The sequence below is a fragment of the Colobus angolensis genome, unplaced genomic scaffold (assembly GCF_000951035.1).
Source record: "Colobus angolensis palliatus isolate OR3802 unplaced genomic scaffold, Cang.pa_1.0 Scaffold156, whole genome shotgun sequence".
Classification (NCBI taxonomy): Eukaryota; Metazoa; Chordata; class Mammalia; order Primates; family Cercopithecidae; genus Colobus; species Colobus angolensis.
This window is the reverse complement of record NW_012114666.1, coordinates 2,505,930-2,524,680: the sequence shown is the minus strand read 5'-3', so window position 1 is coordinate 2,524,680 and position 18,751 is coordinate 2,505,930. Positions and strand designations below refer to the sequence as shown.

Sequence of the window (18,751 nt, the reverse complement as noted above, 5' to 3'; positions counted from 1 at the left end):
GTGTTATATATTTTTCACTTCAATAAAATTAATGGCCAGTTTTTCCTGACAATTTATAGGAACAGTATCTTTCAACATACTCACCACATTATCCTGAAATATCTGCAATACTTGTCTTTAGTAACTGTATTTCTGTTAAGATTATGATTTGATGAGAAACCGTTGAAAATATATCGATCTAATCAAATTAGGTCAGCTTCCTATTGCTCTCAGGTGTTGCCTATCTTCACGAATGATTAGTATCGATTGACTTCATTCTTAGGTGGTTTTAAATCTTCATTTCTCTTCAGCATGAACTACTTCACATCATGGGGGCACATAGTAACTGCATTGTCAGAAGATTTATGCAGTTAACCAATTGATACAAGTTTTCTTTTTCTTGAATTTTTTTTTTTTAATTGAGACGGAGTCTCGCTCTGTCACCTAGGTTGGAGTGCCGTGTCGTGATCTCAGCTCACTGCAAGCTCCGCCTCCCAGTTTCACACCATTCTCCTGCCTCAGCCTCCCGAGTAGCTGGGACTACTGGTGCCCACCACCACGCCCAGTCAATTTTTTTATTTTTATTTTTAGTAGAGCCGGGGTTTCACCATGTTAGCCAGGATGGTCTCGATCTCCTGACCTCGTGATCCACCCACCTCAGCCTCCCAAAGTGTTGGGATTATAGGTGTGAGCCACCGCACCTGGCCTTCTTGGCCTTCTGGAAACTTTTTAGAATATGACAGTACTTCTCTGGATTCAGCACTAGCAGAGTCGGAGAACTCTGAACTCCCCTAGTACAAACGTAAACTTTGCTTTATATTTATCCCAAAAAACAAATACCTTATGATCTGCACAGGAGTACCTAGAAATACAGTCTGGGATCATTTGATAAAAATAGTAAATAGATTGAAGTAAAAGTAATTGCTTTGTATTATAGGAAGTTTTGTTTTGTTTCTGAGATGGAGTTTTGCCCTTGTTGCCCACGCTATAGTGCAGTGGTGAGATCTCGGCTCACCACAACCGCTGCCACCTGGGTTCAAGCGATTCTCCTGCCTCAGTCTCCTGAGTAGCTGGGATTACAGGCATGTGCCACCGTGTCCGGCTAATTTTGTATTTTTTTTAGTAGAGACGGTTTCTCCATGTCGGTCAGGCTGGTCTCAAACTCCCAACCTCAGGTGATCCGCCCACCTCAGCCTCCCAAAGTGCTAGGATTACAGGTGTGAGCCACCACGCCTGGCCCCGTTATAGGAAGTTATTGAAGTTGTTTGTGTAAAAATTCTGCTTTAGTCATCCTTGAGGATCATTTTAACTCCTTAATCTGTAAAATTGTCTTAAGCATCTTAACATGTTACATCACAGGGTTTTAGCTCAGATTTCCAAAGAGTCATATTTTTTGGTGCATAGTGAGTGTAAATTTCCAGTTGTATTTTGCATCCTGATTCTGATATTTGAACTTGGCCATCTGTGGGTGCTACTCTCGTAAGACTGAAAGACACCTACTAAATAGGAACAAGGATAACCAGTTCTACCAAAAGCATTACCAACCAAACCTCCCCAGTTCTTTTTTCAGACTTTCCTTTTGCTTTCGACCTATTAAACTGTAGAGCAGAGATTTAACGTTTCCCTATTCTTCTGCCTTGACTCACATACTGAAATGACCACATGGCACGCCATTGAATCTTTTCAGTTGTTCATAAATTAAAATAATGCCCATGTTTTACAGGTTTTGGAATAGTCTCAGCAGTGGATCTATAATTTCAGGACCTGTATTTAAAAGATCAAGATAGTTTTATATGTTTCAGAATTAGCTGTTTTTTTGTTTTTTGGGTGTTTTCTGTGGGTTTGTTTTTTGTGTTTTGTTTGGTTGGTTGGTTTTTTTTTTTACGTGTTTTCTGTGGGTTTGTTTTTTGTGTTTGTTTGTTTTGGGTTTTTTTCGCTTTTCAAAGGTCACTGTCTCGTGAGCCTGGTGTAAATGCCAGGAATGTTGTATGGACTTAGCATCTACATCTCGTTAATTGTACCACACAACACTCTGCCGTTCAAATAATGAATAATATCTGGTCAGGATACGAACTTATACCCTCTGTGTTATTTTTTTTAAAGGTATGTGATTTCTGAAATAAACTTTTTATAGAATGATAAGCTAGTTTATTTTTGTGGAACTTACTTTGAATATTTCCTACATTTGAACATCTGTTCTCAAACAGCAGTTATGACTTTGGTACTGTTCACACTTTCTTTAGTGCTTTGTTGCAGAAGTCAGGTTTTTATAGCTAGATCACCTTTAGCTCTGTATCTTTGCTCCTTTGCTCTCTAAATTTTTCTTTTTTGAAACAGATTCTCACCCTGCTGCCCAGGCTGGAGTGCATGGCGTGATCTCGGTTCACTGCAACCTCCCAAGTTTAAGCGATTCTCCTGCCTTAGCCTCCTGAGTAGCTGGAATTACAGGCGCATGCCACCACGCCTGGCTGATTTTTTGTATCTTTAGTAGAGACAGGGTTTCACCATGTCGGCCAGGCTGGTCTTGAACTGACCTTGTGATCCACCCGCCTTGGCCTCCCAAAGTGCTGGGATTACAGGCATGAGCCACCGTGCCCAGCCGCTCTCTTTGAATTTAAAGAACTTGAGTATAATTCAGTTTTTTGGCTTATTCAGAGAATGCTATCTTTGCTTACATTTTGGTTTTCTTTAGGAAGAGCAGTGTGAGAGAGTCCAGTCTCAGCTCTGTTGCTGACTTGGTAAGTAGTAGGGAAAGTCATTTTTCTGGGATACAGCTTCCTTTTCTGTGACTAAAGGGCTTCATGAAAATAATCTCCAACATGCCCTTCAACCAGTAAAGCTCTTTGTTTTCACACCTGATGATACAAACAGACTTCAGGGAGGGAGGAAACCATTGTTCCTAAGCAGGAGGCATCTGTTTCTGAAAAGGTGGCAAACCAGATATTTCGAGAGCCCTTTCAAGTCAAACCTGGATAGAACATTTTTTTAATCTCTAATAGCTGAGCTAGCAAGAAAGAAGGAATTCCTGAGAGGCAGAACAAAGCACAAATCCAGAGGATTCGCAGTGCTGGAGCACTTGAATAGGTCAGTTCCTGTAACCTACTGATGTCTGAGCAGAAGTCAAAGCTCTGAGGCTTCATGGAGTAGGAACTTTGGTCAAGACCCAGAAAGCCTGAAACCCCAAAGGTGCCCCCTTCAGTAAAAGGACGAACTTGACAAAAACCTGCCTCAGAGAAAGAGACGAGAAATCTGCCTGCTTGGCGCTGGTTCAGGGATTTTCAGAGAGAGGGTGTCTGGTGTTGGCACAAGGGAGGATCTCCTGAGAATTCGGTCCATGCACTGTTCCTCATGCGGGTTTGGAACAATTCACGCTACCTGTACTGCTCAGAGAACATCAAATGGGGATCTTAAAGCAGTCTCCAACTGATGCTGGCCACAAGTATCTGGCAGAGGCCAGCGCAAATTCTCTGCAAGAGCACATCTTAATCCCAGTCCTCAAATAATTGTCCCAGATAAACCTCTGAGGATCATGAACTCACAGGTATGTGAGGAAACAAGCCACCCTGATAAGAATCAGCAAAAATAGCAGAATCCGACTTGCAAGGACCTAGTGGAATTACCAGACACAGATTATATTCAGAGAACTAAAACAGTAACTAAAATGGGACCAAGGGGCCGGGCGTGGTGACTCACGCCTGGAATTCCACACTTTGGGAGGCGGAGGTGGTCGGATGGCTTGAGGTCAGGAGTTCGAGACCAGCCTGGGCAATAAGGCAAAACCTCATCTCTACCAAAAATACAAAAATACTAGCCGGGTGTAGTGGTGCACACCTGTAGTCCCAGCTACTCAGGAAGCTGAGGCATGAGAATCGCTTGAGCCAGGGAGATGGAGGTTGCAGTGAGCCAGGATCAAGCCACTGCACTCCAGCCTGGGCAACAAAGTGAGCCTCTGTATCAAAATAAAATGGGACCAAGGATTTAAAAGCTTGCACAAGGCCAGGCGCCGTGCCTCACACCTGTAATCTCAGCACTTTGGGAGGCTGAGACTGGTGGATCACCTGAGGCCAGGAGTTCAAGACCAGCCTGACCAACATGGAGAAACCCCAACTCTACTAAAAATACAAAAAAATTAGCCGGGCGTGGTGGTGCATGCCTGTAATCCCAGCTACTCAGGAGGCTGAGGCAGGAGCATCGCTTGAACCCGGGAGGCGGAGGTTGCGGTGGGCCAAGATCGCGCCACTGCACTCCCGCCTGAGCAACAGAGCGAGACTCCGTCTCAAAAAAACAAAATTAAACCATCCTGGCTAACATGGTGAAACCCCGTCTCTACTAAAAATACAAAAAAACTAGCCGGGCGAGGTGGCGGGCGCCTGTAGTCCCAGCTACTCGGGAGGCTGAGGCAGGAGAATGGCGTAAACCCGGGAGGCGGAGCTTGCAGTGAGCTGAGATCCGGCCACTGCACTCCAGTCCGGGCGACAGAGCGAGACTCCGAAAAAAAAAAAAAAAATAATTAAAAATAAAAAAATTAAAACTTGCACAAGGGACTGGGCCAGTTTGAATGAAAGAATAAAACTTGTGGAAAATCATCCCATTGGAATGTTTCTCTAGCTTTCATCGTGAATTGCTTTGACCTTTCCCTGGAACTCTTACCCTTGGCCTTGCTGCTCCCTGACTGGATATTTGACTCTGTGAAGCCTCTTCCATGGGTGTCTTTTGGCCAAGCAACTCCTCGCCACTCTGTCTGCTCGCCAGTGACGACCGCTTGCCTGGGGCATCGTTTTCTGTCTGGCTTTTTCTTGCTGTCCCACCAGCGTTCAGCCTTTCCATCCCGCTTCCTGTCCCCACTCGGTCCCCAGAGCATTTCCTTTGCATCCTTGTTTTCAGTTCTTGCCCTAATTCCTTTTCCCTCTCAACCTGGGGGTCAAAACTTGGGTGATAAAACTAAATAATCACTAATAACTAGAGTGGCTGCAGATTCCCCAGCCCTCCCAGTATTATCCCTGCACCAGAATATTTGGTGAATTTGTTGGCAATTCATGAAATTCTTTTTTTTTTTCTTTAAGACAGGCTCACTCTGTCGCCCAGGCTGGAGTGCAGTGGTGCAATCTCCGCTCACTGCAACCTCCACCTCCCACGTTCAAACGATTCTCGTGCCTCAGCCTCCCAAGTAGCTGGGATTATATGTATGCACCACCAAGCTCTGCTAATTTTGTACTTTTTGTAGAGATGGGGCTTTGCCATTTTGGCCTGGCTGGTCTTGAACTCCTGGCCTCGCCTGCCCGCCTCAGCCTCCCAACGTTCTGGGATTACAAGCCTGAGCTATTTTGCCCAGCCAACTCACGAAATTCTGCTTTGACCAAAAGAGCTATTTTTATGAATAGTTTTCATGAGATTACAGCCTGAAACTTCCCGCCAACGCTTTAATGTTTTGAACATTGTAAGTCTGGTGTTCAGCTGTCCTTTATAATTCAAATATCGAGTGCCCAGTGTTTCACTACTAGCAATCAGGGAGCTTGATAGTCACATGAAAATAACACAAAAGCATACAGAAAAACATGCAAAAGCAATTTTCCTCCCTACGCATGTATAGGGCACTATAGAAGTGAATTGGTCAGACTCAGTTGTCTCAGAAAAGAAAATTTAGTCCAAAATACTGTTTTTGGTAGCACATTTACCAAAAGCATTAAGATTACCTCACTAGAGTCCTCCTGACGTGGTTCCCTTGAACTCCAGCTGTTTCAGCCTTCAGACAACCGGATATTATGCAAGCACCCAATTTCCTAGAATAATAGTTCTTGCAATGTTTGTCCACATTAAAGACTCATTTGCCTTGAAATACTAATGGATTGCAGCAAAATGTCTAAGGCGGTTTCTCACACCTTTCATTCAGAAAAACCATAGAGGCCTCAAATAACAGACCGAGAGGTCAAGTTCCTTACTCACAAAATACCAAACTAGGTATCTATGTGGGAGCTAGTTGATATAATTTCAGGGCCAAAGCCTATGACTTTTGTGTCTTACTTTTATTTTCTAGTTTGGGTTGTTTTCCCTAGAAAAAACAACATGCAAATTATAGCATTCTGATCTGTATTATGAGCTTAAGGGCAGGCTCCTCGGTATGGGGAAGAATCACTGCCGGGAGTTTGCCAAGTTGGGGAAGAATCACTGCCGGGAGTTTGCCAAGTTGATGGAAACGATCTGAACTTGAGTTACTGTGTAGTCTTTCCTAAGAGACTTGAATTCAGATTCTGGGTCTGTTACTTTACTATGTGACCTTGGGCAAGTTTATCCATCCTTCCTTTTTATGACAGAGAATTTCAGACATAAATGAAAGTCAATAATACAGCAGAAACAGTGGTTTCCAGGGGCTGGGGGAGGAGGGGAATAACAAGTAACTGCTAATGGTGTAAATGTCCAGGAATTGAAAGAGGATTACTTTTTGGAGTGGTGGTTGCACAACTCTGAATGCACTAAAAACCACTGAATTGTATACTTTATAAAGGTGAATTGGCCAGGTGCGCTGGCTTACACCTATAATCCCAGCACTTCGGGAGGCTAAGGCAGGCGTATCACGAGGCCAGGAGATGGAGTCCATCCTGGCCAACGTGGTGAAACCCTGTCTCTACTAAAATACAAAAAAATTAGCCGGGCATGGTGGCGCACACCTGTAATCCCAGCTACTCGGGAGGCTTAGGCAGGAGAATCACTTGAAACCTGGAGGCAGAGGTTGCAGTGAGCTGAGATTACACCACTGCACTCCAGCCTGGTGACAGAGCAAGACTCCATCTCAAAAAAAAAAAAAAAAAAAAGTGAATTTTATGGTACCTGAATTATATCTTAATATAATATTAATATATTAATTATTATTAATATAAATTATATCTTAGTATCTCTATGGATTTCCTCCTTGAACCAAACAGTGTTCATTCCATGGGGTCATTGTTCCCTCCCTGTTATCTGCTATCACCTGCAGCATGCCAATTACTTGGCTCTGGAAGTTAATTTCTAGCAATGATAACATTTAAAAATATGGACTGTCTCGGTCAGAAATCAGTCAGCTACCTCAATGAGTAAATATGTCCTGGTGCCCAGACTTGTGGGGACTACACGTCGGACAACCAGAAGACAAGACGCTAAGGCTGTCTGTTGAACTTGTCTCAGAGGTGTGGTAAAAGAAAAGAAGAAAATTTAAAAATAAAATATAAAAAGATGCTGTCTGACAAGAAGAGAGCAGTGAGCAGAGACACAGCTGACTGGGGATGGAACTTGAGCCTCGCTTGGAAGAATGGGTACAATTTTGTCTAAATAAAAATGAAGACCAGGTCCAGGCGTGGTGGCTCACACCTGTAATCCCAGCATTTTGAGAGGCTGAGGTGGGTGGATCACTTGATGTCAGGAGTTTGAGACCAAGCCTGGCCAAGATGGTGAAGTCCTGTCTGCACTGAAAATACAAAAATGAGCCAGGCATGGTGGTGGGTGCCTGTAATCCCAGCTGCTTGGGAGGCTGAGGCAGGACAATCACTCGAACCCGGGAGGTGGAGGTTGCAGTGAGTCGAGATAGCGCCACTGCTCTCCAGCCTGAGTGACAGAGAAAGACTCCATCTCAAAAAAAAAAATGCAGGCTTATTTTGCACAGTGTCTGCTATGCTGTAGGTCCTCTCTAGAGTTTGGATCTGAATGTAGGGAAAGTAGAAAGAGTTGGCAAGTGATGAGAAACTGCATGAGCTAGCGGGGGTTTCAAGTACAGCACACACGATTGGTTGATTTGATTTAAGGGAGAGAATACAGGTATGGGACTCGGCATAGCCCTCAGTGCAGAGCCAGCATCCAGAAGATGTTAATCATTAGTTACCGTGAGCAAAGACCAGGAGGTGAGCATGGGGTTCCGAGCAGGGAGAATGCGCAACTGACAGGGTGGGTAGAGTGGAGACTGTGTCCTTTAAGGCAGGCTGCTTGACTGCTTTTATCCTGGCTGTCATAAGGCAAGTTTTTGGGAGCAGGAAGGAAGAAAAGCTGACCGCTATCGGAAATTTGGCTTAGTGGCCTCTCATCAGGGAAATGAGCTTGGTCTGTCGGGTGGGAGTTGTTCCCCAGAGTTCAAAGGACAAGAATGCTGTATGTTCATACAGTGAGCTCTTCAAAGTAGGAACTTTGCCCTATAAAGCAGAAGAGTGGTGTTTTTCTTTTCTTCTTCTTCTTTTGTGGTTTCACATAGCAAATGAGTGACGGTCTCTACTTATAGACAAAGTGAGACGTCAGGCAATGAGGCGTGAGTGTGGCTTGTATTTCTGGTCCTCCCCTCCTTCACTGCTTTCATTTTACTCTTATCGTGCTTTCCAGAAAGTTCGCCTGCTGGGAGAGTCTTTTTGATCATTTCCCATGTGTTGTCAGATAGCACCATAGAATTCAGTTTCTGAGAACCAGCCAGAAGCATGCAGTGACATTGCATAATCTGCCTCTGAAGCCGGAGATATTAGCTGTAGAGCTCAGGGGAACTGCTCCACATCACCGACATGAAGGGAACAGGCGTCGTGGACGGTGCGCCCAAGGTGAGTGATGCAGGGCTGTTTGAATGGGCTCTGGCAGGGAGCAAGCTGTGATGATTAAGGTTGTTGACCAGCTTTAGTTGTGACTTTCTAATAAAGGCAAAGGTTGAATACCAGTGACGTGTGAGTTTGAGATCGGAAAGTTTAACATAAGTTTAAGTGTGGGAAATAGATGTGCTGTGAAGCTCCTTACCAGTTTGCATCCAAGATGGGTGAAAATGACTTTGTAGTAGAAATCAGCTTACTGGGTTGACAGGACCGTCCATCATTTTGTGTCCAGCCAACTTCTGAAGCAAGATGTGAGTCTGTCACAGCCCCCACTAATTCCTTCTTTCTCTGGACCCCAAAGACACTCAGTGCCGCTCCAACTGTCCTGATTGATTTCTGTGCTCACCTCGCAATAGCAGAGCCCAGACCCTTGCCTGCAGCCTCCTGTGCTGAGCCCACAGTGAGCACTTACATGTTATTTTCATGTTTACTTGTGCATTATGTGAGCAAAGCTGGAGCTTTCAGACAGACTTCATGCCTGTCATGAATCAAAAAAGATTCACTATTTAGAAAGGTAAAAGAAGCCAGGCACGGTGGCACATACCTGTACTCCCAGCTACTGGAGAGGCTGAGGTGAAAGGATTAATCGAGCCCAGAAGTTTGAATCCAGCCTGGGCAACATAGCAAGACCCCATCTCAAAAAAAAAGTTAAAATGGCTACCATATTAAAAAAATTTACCCAGATGTAAAGAAAGTGAAGCTCAAGATCATGTTTTCATCTTGCTATGCCCTTTTTAAATTTTAAGTAGAACAGTAAAAAAGAAATGAAACAAGCACTAAATGGGGAGCTTGCTTATAAAAAATCAATGCTTATTTTTAATTATAATAAAAGTGACTAGTGTGGCTGGGTGCAGTGGCTCACACCTGTAATCCCAGCACTTTGGGAGGCCAAGGCAGATGCATCACTTGAGGCCGGGAGTTTGGGACAAGCCTGACCAAGACGAAAAAACCCCATCTCTACCAAAAATACGACAGTTAGCTGAGCATGGTGGCGCATGCCTGTGATCCTAGCTACTCGGGAGACTGAGGCACAAGAATTGCTTGAGCCTGGGAGGCAGAGGTTGCAGTGAGCTGAGATTATACCACTGCACTCCAGCCTGGGTGACAGAGCAAGACTCTGTCTCAAAAAAATCAAAACTAAATAACAAAAGAAAAAAATTGTAAAAGTCACTAGTGGAATTTATGGCTGAGTAACCCATGATAGTCTCTCTTATATAGATTATATGTAAATATCTTAGCTACCCTAGAATTTTGTCCCCAGCTACTTACTTTGAAAATTTTCAAACCATTGGAAAAATATGGGGAGCGTGGGGATTATTCAGTAAATCCCTGCGTATCTTTCACCTAGATCATGGGTTTATGGTACTTTGTCATATTTGTGTGCATCTATTTGTGTATATTTAGACACTGGAACACACTTTGTTTTTATTGTTGTTGTTAAACTCTTTGAAAATAAATGGCCAATACAATGATGCTCCACCCCTAAACTTCATTATGTGTCTCCTAAGAACAAGGACATTCATCTACAGAACGTAGAAGAATATCCACATATCATCATACCCAAGAACATTTCACATTGATTTAATAATGCCATTCTACGATTCAGTCCAATTCACATTTTCCAAAATTATCCTTTGTAGCTTTTCTGGCTGTTGTTATTTGTTTGTGTGTTTGTCTTTCTGATCCAGGTGGTGTTTGTCAATTCTCAGTTCTTAATCTAGAACAATCTACTACCTTTTTCTCTTTCATAACATTGACCTTTATTCTAAATAGCCTAGTTTTTTTTTTATGATTTAGACTTCTTTTTATGTGCTGCTTATTCTGCCTAAATAATTTATGTAGCATTTTACAATTGGGTGGGGTTTTGTTATTTAAAAATAATATTTTTAGCAATGGGGGTATCACTCTGTTGTCCAAGCTGGATTCAAATTCCTGAACTCAGGTGATTCTTCTGCCGCAGCCTCCCGAGTAGCTGGGACTACAGGTGCACACCACCGAGCCCCACTGCAATTTGTAAATAACGTGCATGTATGCATGGAACATGTAATTGATATTCCCATGAAATTCTGCTATTAATATTATACAGATAGGCTGGGATCGGTGGCTCACACCTGTAATCCCACCACTTTCAGAGGCTAAAGTGGGTGGATCACTTGAGGTCAGGAGATTAGCCTGGCCAAAATGGTGAAACCGCATCTCTACTAAAAATACAAAAAAATTAGCTGGGTGTAGTGGTGCACGCCTGTATTCCCAGCTATTTGGGAGGCTGAGGCAGGAGAATTGCTTGAACCCAGGAGGCGGAGGTTGCAGTGAGCCAAGATTGTGCCATTGCACTCCAGCCTGAGCAACAAGAGCGAAACTCCATCTCAAAAAAATATATATATATATATGTGTGTGTGTATATATATATGTGTGTATATATATATATACATATAATGGTAGCCAACCCTTACCAGTTGTCTATGTGTGAGGCCCTGTGCTGAGTGCTCCACTTGCATTGTCTCACTATTACATCCTCACAACATCCTCATGAAGCAGAGGTATTATTCCTCTGTCACGGACAAGGAAACAAGGCCTCGCTGACTTGCCCAAGGCCATACAGCTAGTAGGTGGCAAGGCCAGGAATAAACCCCAGGCAGACTAAGCTCAGAGCCCCATTCTTAGCTCATTATATTCTCTCCCTTGGCTCAGGGGTTGGCAAACTCTTCATAAAGAGCCAGATAGTATTTTATGCTTTGCAGGCCAAATACGATCTCTGTTGCATACTGTTGTTTGTTTATGCGGTCCTTAAGATATGTACAATCATTCTTCACTCATGGTCCTCTGTCTAGATTTGGTCCACAGGCCCTTGTGTAGCAGCCTATGTCCTCTCAGTTTACATAGGCCACCCCCACCCACCCACGCAGTACCAGGAAACACCCAAGTTGTTGGCTTCTAGTTCAGAGGCATCCTCAGTTAACCGTTTCTTGGGTGTCCTTACAGAAACTATCAATGCTTCTATAAGATATATGTTTTAAGCTTTTACGCAAATGATAGCTGTGAGTAAAGAGCTGTTGAACTTCTTGCCTTTCACAACTAACAATAGGTACTGGTGTTCAGTTCATATTAGTGCAGTTGATCCATCTCATTAATCTTAATGCCTACATTGTTGCTCAATTGCTTAATAAATGGGAGCACAATGCTTCAGGGGGTCATGTCACGTCAGTGGTCCTTAGCTTTGGGGCATTCGCCTTTAAAACAACCCTGCCTTTCATTCAGGGCCACCGCAGATAGCCTTTCCGAAAACACTGAAGTTCGCCTTTGTACATTGGATGGTAAACAGAGACTGCTCTGGCAAGCTGTTCCTAGTTCTACCTGCCGGCCAGTAGCTCCGTTGTCAGTAGAGCTGCTTTCACCTTTGTGCATAGCAGATTTTGTGTAATTACCAGACCGATTTATTCTGTTTTTTAAAAATTGTTTTATAGAAAAAGGGGACATTTTTTAAAAAACACGTGATATTAGTGACAGGAAACACTAGCCTTAAAGGTGGTAAATTTAACACCTCATTCATTGGTTTATTGGACTCTAGCCAGCTAGTCAACTCCATTCAAGAAATACTAGAAATTTAGTTTTTGTGGGTTTTTTTGAGACGGAGTTTCACTGTGTCACCCAGGCTGGAGTGCAGTGGCACGATCTTGGCTTACTGCAACCTCCACCTCCCAGGTTCAAGCAATTCTCTTGCCTCAGCTTCCTGAGTAGCTGGGATTACAGGCATGTGCCACCATGTTCAGCTAATTTCTATATTTTTAGTAGAGACGGAGTTTCACCATGTTGGCCAGGCGGGTCTCAAACTCCTGACCTCAAGTTATCCACCTGTCTTGGCCTCCCAAAGTGCTGGGATTATAGGCGTGAACCACCGCGCCCGGCCAGAAATTTAGTTCAAGGCAGATAAGTGGGTTTATTATATGTAAGTTCTTATTTTGGATTTTTGGTACTTTCATATTATGAAAATAGAGTCTGCAATATACTTTAGTGATTCAGTCCTGTTTGCTGTAAATTCTGTTTACTTCCGTGTGTGTGTGTGTGCACGCACACATGCTATTACAGGTAATATTGAAATTAGTATCTTCATACACAGCCCTTTTTTCCCCCTAATAACATTATTTTCTCACTGGAGTAAATGTCCAGGAATTGAAAGAGGATTACTGAATGAAATAAGCATTGGCACTTATTTTCCATCATTTTCTGAGAATTTCTGATATTTGATTCTATTTTAAACCTACTTTCCACAGTATTTTCTCTACAATCTGTACTTTCTTTCATAAAGACAGCTATGTGCCCACTCAGTTTTCTGAAGACACTTTTCAAGCAAGCATCTTTATTATGTTATTGAAAATGGATGGTCCAATATTTATACTGTAAGAACATTTAAATGTGCTTAACTATCTTTCACGTTTTAAATTCAGCCTCAATTAAAGAGCAAATCTTTTTTGTCTCTCTTCCATCTCAACTCTGAGTGGCATGGTTCCAGACCCACTCAAGAAAGATCAAGGTGCAGACGTAGAATTTTTTGTAAAATCTTCCACGTTCTCAAGATTGGTTTAAACACGACAAAATGTGGTGGCTTGGAAATGTCTGCCACGTGGTGGGACTTGGCTTGCTTCAGTGCTTCTGGGCAAGAAAGCCTGGTGAGGCTTCACTTGTGAGTGGAGAGCAGTTTTAGGTTCTCTTTGTACCTTTAGCATCTCTGAGGTGGTGAGCAAAACATTTCAGACTCAGTCTTTATTGAAGGGCAAATGGGATTGTGTGCAGAAAGCTGACCTGTGCCTTGAGGGCCCATTAGATCCCACTCCCAGCAGCTCTCCTGCCTCAGTTCCTTCCCCTTCTCCCCTGCTGTTCCCTGTCCTGGATGCTCCTCTCTCTAGCCAGCATCACCTCACCCAGAGGCCTCTCTGGACCATGCTGTGCAAATCACCTCGCCCCCTACACAGGCCCACCGCCATCACTCTCATCTATCTTACCTTCACTTATTAAGATCTGAAATTATCTCACTTTATTTGTTCATCTGTCTTCCTCTCTGGGAGCAAAACTCCATGAGGGACAGACCTGGACTTTCTTATTTCGTGCTGCATCTTTGGTGCCTACGGCAGTGCCTGCACAAAGTAGGTGCCCAATAAATGCTTTGTGGTAATGTGTGTGAATGAATGGGAGGTTACAGGGAGTGCAGGTGGAGCCCTGGCTGCAGCCCCGCTGTGAGGATAGGAACAGCACTACTTTCTAGTCAGCAGGTGTTTGGCAACACAGGTCATTCCTGACTCTCAGCTCTCTAACCCCTACCTGGCCTCAGCCTAAGCCGCCACTCAGCCTGTTCTCTTGACGATTGGCCCCTCCTTTTCCATGGTCAGATGTTGCCTTAGATGCAAGCTGTTGCTATTGAGATCAAGGTCACAAAGACCTGTTGCCTCCCTCCAGCATTTCCCGGCGACTTCCTCCCTTCATCTATTCCATGAGGCAAAACAGCCCAGATACAATACCCAACTCGAAAACACAGCTCACCATCCATGGCTCAGCCATTCACCCAATGCGTAGTATTGGGCTCTGGGGGTTCAGGGTGATCAAGACAGAACTATTCCAGTAGAGTCAGCATGACAGTGAGCAAATAGACCCATGGTTTCAGGTGGTGAGAACTGCCAGAAAGAGGAGAAAACAGGGGGATCTGATGGAGGCGATGGATGGAAAAGGGTACTCTGAAGACCCAAGAGATGGGAAAAGCATTCCAGACAGAGGGAACAGCAGATGCTAAGGCCCTGCAGTGGGAATGCATTCAGCATACAGAGTGCCCATATAAAAACCAGTGGGGTCAAAGCAGAGTAAACCGAGAGAGAGAGTGGTCAGAAGTGAGATCTGAGGTGTTAGCAAGATAACATAGGGCCCGGTCGGCCCTGTAAGAGCTTTGAAGCCATTCTAATTGCAAAGGAAACCACCAACCCACTTCAGGCAGGAGATGACATGGTCTGATTTATGTTTTCTAGATCACTCAGGCTGCTGTACAATAAATGGGCTGTAGGTAGGAAAGAGCCAAAGCTGGTAAATGTGGAGACTTCAGAGTAGGTGGCCTCATTTTCCACTGGGTTGGCGCCCTGCTCTTCTCCGTGGACATGAAGGAGAATCATGTACTCTGTCTTTAGAAAAAGTAAAACTTTTGGTGTTTGAGACTGCTGGTTGCTGTGTGGGGTGGGGAGTGGCTGTGAGCATAACAAATAGTAAATCGAGGAGTAGATAGCTTCTATTTATGTGTGCCATGTTTGATTCAGGAACACAATGTACCTTTCATCCCTTCAACAAATATTGAATGCCTGCTGCATGCCAGGCATTGTTCTAAATGCTTCCAAGGCCAAGTGCCTGGTCCGCTGTTTCCATATGGAGTAAATAATTATTATGACTAATAAAAAATTCATCATATACTCATTATTGGTTCCCCTGTTTAATCACCTGTAGTCTTTGAACATTTCATTTCCTGTAGAGCACACTTAGGGGGAAAAAAGGCTAAGGAGAATGCCACCATCACCCCAAAACGTAAAAGGCCTGCGAATAGACAGGCGCTTGGCCGACATGATAATGGAATGGGGAAGCAACCGTAGAATCAAAACAGGGCCGTTTTGGAATTGCGATGACTAAGGGAGGAAATGACAGCGGCCTGAAGGGGAAATAGCTTAAAAGGAGGAAGGTGGGAGGCTGGTAAGAGGGCTGCCACGGAGGGGGAGATTAGAACACTCCAACTTGAGTTACAAAAAAAGGAAATACATTTCTTAGGAACTATTTCCAAACATAACGCCCCTAAAGCGTTTGTTCAGGGGAAGAGCAGCCTTGTACACACACCTACAAAAAGTAGAGTCGACGCTGAGAAGAACATGCGTGGCCTCCTGTCCCTGGGACAGCATCCCCAGCTCTCGGCGTGGAAGATCCTGCGCCCTCCACTCAGGCTTCAGTGCAGCGGCACAATCTCAGCTCAGTGTGTGGTCCCCTGTTCCTGGGACAGCATCCCCAGCTCTCCCTGTGGGAGATCCTGCCTTTTTTTTTTCCTGCTCAGGCTGGAGTGTAGTGGCACAATCTCAGCTCAGCGCAGCCTCCACCTCTTGGGCTTAAGTGATCCTCCCACCTCAGCCTCCCAAGTAGCTCGGGCTTCAGGCATGCACCACTGTGCCCGGCTAATTTTTGTATTTTTCGTAGAAGTGGGGTTTTTTTAACCATGTTGCCCAGGCTGGTCTCGAACTCCTGTTTTAAAGTGATTTGCCCACCTCAGCTTCCCATAGTACTGGGATTATAGGCGTGAGCTACCGTGCCCAGCCAGGCTCTGCACTCTTAAAACTCCTCCAGGAGGCCAGGCACGGTGGCTCACACCTGTAATCCCAGCACTTTGGGAGGCCAAGACAAGTGAATCACCTGGGGTCGGGAGTTCAATACCAGCCTGACCAACATGGAGAAACCCCATCTCTACTAAAAATACAAAAATTAACTGGGCGTGGTGGTGCATGCCTGTAATCCCAACTACTTGGGAGACTGAGGCAGGAGAATCACTTGAACCCAGGAGGCGGAGGTTGTGGTGAGCCGAAATCGCGCCATTGCACTCCAACCTGGGCAACAAGAACAAAAACTCCGTCTCAAAAACAAACAAACAAAAGCAAGCTCCTCTAGGAGACGAGTGTGGATCTTGAAAAAGTTATTCACAGGCAATTCTAGGCCACTTACCTGGCCACTCAGAGAGTTTCTGCACGAGTTTATGAATTAGTGAATGTATTGTTCTTTTCCTTTAAACAATTGCTTCACCTTATCATCAAGAGCAGCTTTCGTGTGCTCTACATGTTCTGGACAGCCCAGGCAGTCTGTCTTCTGTGGGGCTAGGGAGGGATAGGAGGCAAGAGAGCAGTAGATCATCTCTGTGTCTTGGAGTTGTTTGCCATCCGGTTAACAGTAAGTGAAAAGTGCTTTGTGGAATGTTCACTTTGGGTTCAGAAATTTGCTTTTAGAGACGGGGTCTCACTTTGTCACCCAGACTGGAGTGCAGTGGTGTTATCGTAGTTCACTACAACCTCAAACTCCTGGGCTCAAGCAATCCTCCTGCCTCAGCCTCCCAAGTAGCTGAGACTACAGGTGCACACCACCATGCCCATCTAATTTTTTTTTTTTTTGTAGAGATGAGGGGCTCTCCCTATATTACCCAGGCTTGTCTCGAACTTCTGACCTCAAGTAGTCCTCCTGCCTCAGCCTCCTAAAGCACTGAGATTATAGGAGTGAGCCACCATACCCAGCCCAGGTTCAAAAGTGAGAGTCTCACCACAGTTGAAAGGGGAATAGAAGCACAAGAGTCAGTAATTAATAACAAGCAACTCAAGGTGCTCCTTCCTTACACTGGTGTTCCCCAAAGTGAGGCGATTGCCAGCCACTGGGAGTCAGGACCAGTTACATAAGACATTCTCCCTTAGCTCCCTTTGGGTATCCCAAATAAGGGTTGGGATGGGTTTATGTGTAGTCCGTTATTAACGACTAAACAAACAAACCTAGTGAATTGCAATACATTCACACCAACAGAACAAAAGAAGAGAAACTTAAACAACAGAGTGGCTCCTTGCTTTCCTGAAGCACCTCTAAAAATGACCATAGAAAAATGGAAAAGTTGGTGAACAAGCCTGAACCTTCACTCATTTCTCTGTGATACATTAAACAGCTTGAGCCAGCTTTGAATTCTTCCTAGTCAATCAAATGGAAAAACCACACCTACAGGGACCCTGACTGCGGGCACGCCAGAGGATTTCAAGTGTGGTGCACAGAACAGTTTTTTACATTATTGGTGTATCTTGATGTGCATTCAAACAAACTAAAACTAGCTCATCAAACCTGGAATTTCATGGGTAACATTGCTGAGGGAGAGTTTTTTTTAATTGGCTCAATTTATTATTTTACCTAAAAAATTGTAGTGGCACATGGATATGACAGGAAGCAGGCGGTCGCTAGACACACAAAGCTTTAGAAACACAGGCTGGGGGCCGAGTGTGGTAACTGACGCCTGCAATCTGGGAGGCTGCGGTGGGAGGATCACTTGAGCCCAGCTGTTGAAGACCAGCCTGGGCAACATAGCGAGACTGTGTCTCTACAAAAAGTTTTAAAAATTAGCTGAGTGTGGTGGCTCATGCCTGTAATCCTAGCTACTTGAAAGGCTCAGGTGGGAGGATTGTTTGAGCCCAGGAGTTCGAGGCTGCAGTGAGCTGTGATTGTGTCACTGCACTCCAGCCTGGGTGACAGAGCAAGACTCTGTCTCAAAAAAATCAAAACTAAATAACAAAAGAAAAAAATTGTAAAAGTCACTAGTGGAATTTATGGCTGAGTAACCCATGATAGTCTCTCTTATATAGATTATATGTAAATATCTTAGCTACCCTAGAATTTTGTCCCCAGCTACTTACTTTGAAAATTTTCAAACCATTGGAAAAATATGGGGAGCGTGGGGATTATTCAGTAAATCCCTGCGTATCTTTCACCTAGATCATGGGTTTATGGTACTTTGTCATATTTGTGTGCATCTATTTGTGTATATTTAGACACTGGAACACACTTTGTTTTTATTGTTGTTGTTAAACTCTTTGAAAATAAATGGCCAATACAATGATGCTCCACCCCTAAACTTCATTATGTGTCTCCTAAGAACAAGGACATTCATCTACAGAACGTAGAAGAATATCCACATATCATCATACCCAAGAACATTTCACATTGATTTAATAATGCCATTCTACGATTCAGTCCAATTCACATTTTCCAAAATTATCCTTTGTAGCTTTTCTGGCTGTTGTTATTTGTTTGTGTGTTTGTCTTTCTGATCCAGGTGGTGTTTGTCAATTCTCAGTTCTTAATCTAGAACAATCTACTACCTTTTTCTCTTTCATAACATTGACCTTTATTCTAAATAGCCTAGTTTTTTTTTTATGATTTAGACTTCTTTTTATGTGCTGCTTATTCTGCCTAAATAATTTATGTAGCATTTTACAATTGGGTGGGGTTTTGTTATTTAAAAATAATATTTTTAGCAATGGGGGTATCACTCTGTTGTCCAAGCTGGATTCAAATTCCTGAACTCAGGTGATTCTTCTGCCGCAGCCTCCCGAGTAGCTGGGACTACAGGTGCACACCACCGAGCCCCACTG

General features: G+C 44.0%; 1 protein-coding gene across 4 annotated transcripts in view; it reads left to right on the top strand.

Annotated features, from left to right (window-relative positions):
- The first annotated feature begins 8,145 nt into the window (after nt 1-8,145).
- Nucleotides 8,146-18,751, top strand: part of CASS4 (Cas scaffolding protein family member 4) — a 46,898-nt gene continuing 36,292 nt past the window's right edge. For 2 of the 4 annotated variants that reach the window (XM_011936704.1, XM_011936701.1), the window contains exon 1: nt 8,262-8,528. In XM_011936704.1, the coding sequence (XP_011792094.1) occupies nt 8,493-8,528 (36 nt within the window). In that variant the 5' untranslated portion in view covers nt 8,262-8,492. The other 2 variants (XM_011936702.1, XM_011936703.1) reach the window with 2 other exon arrangements.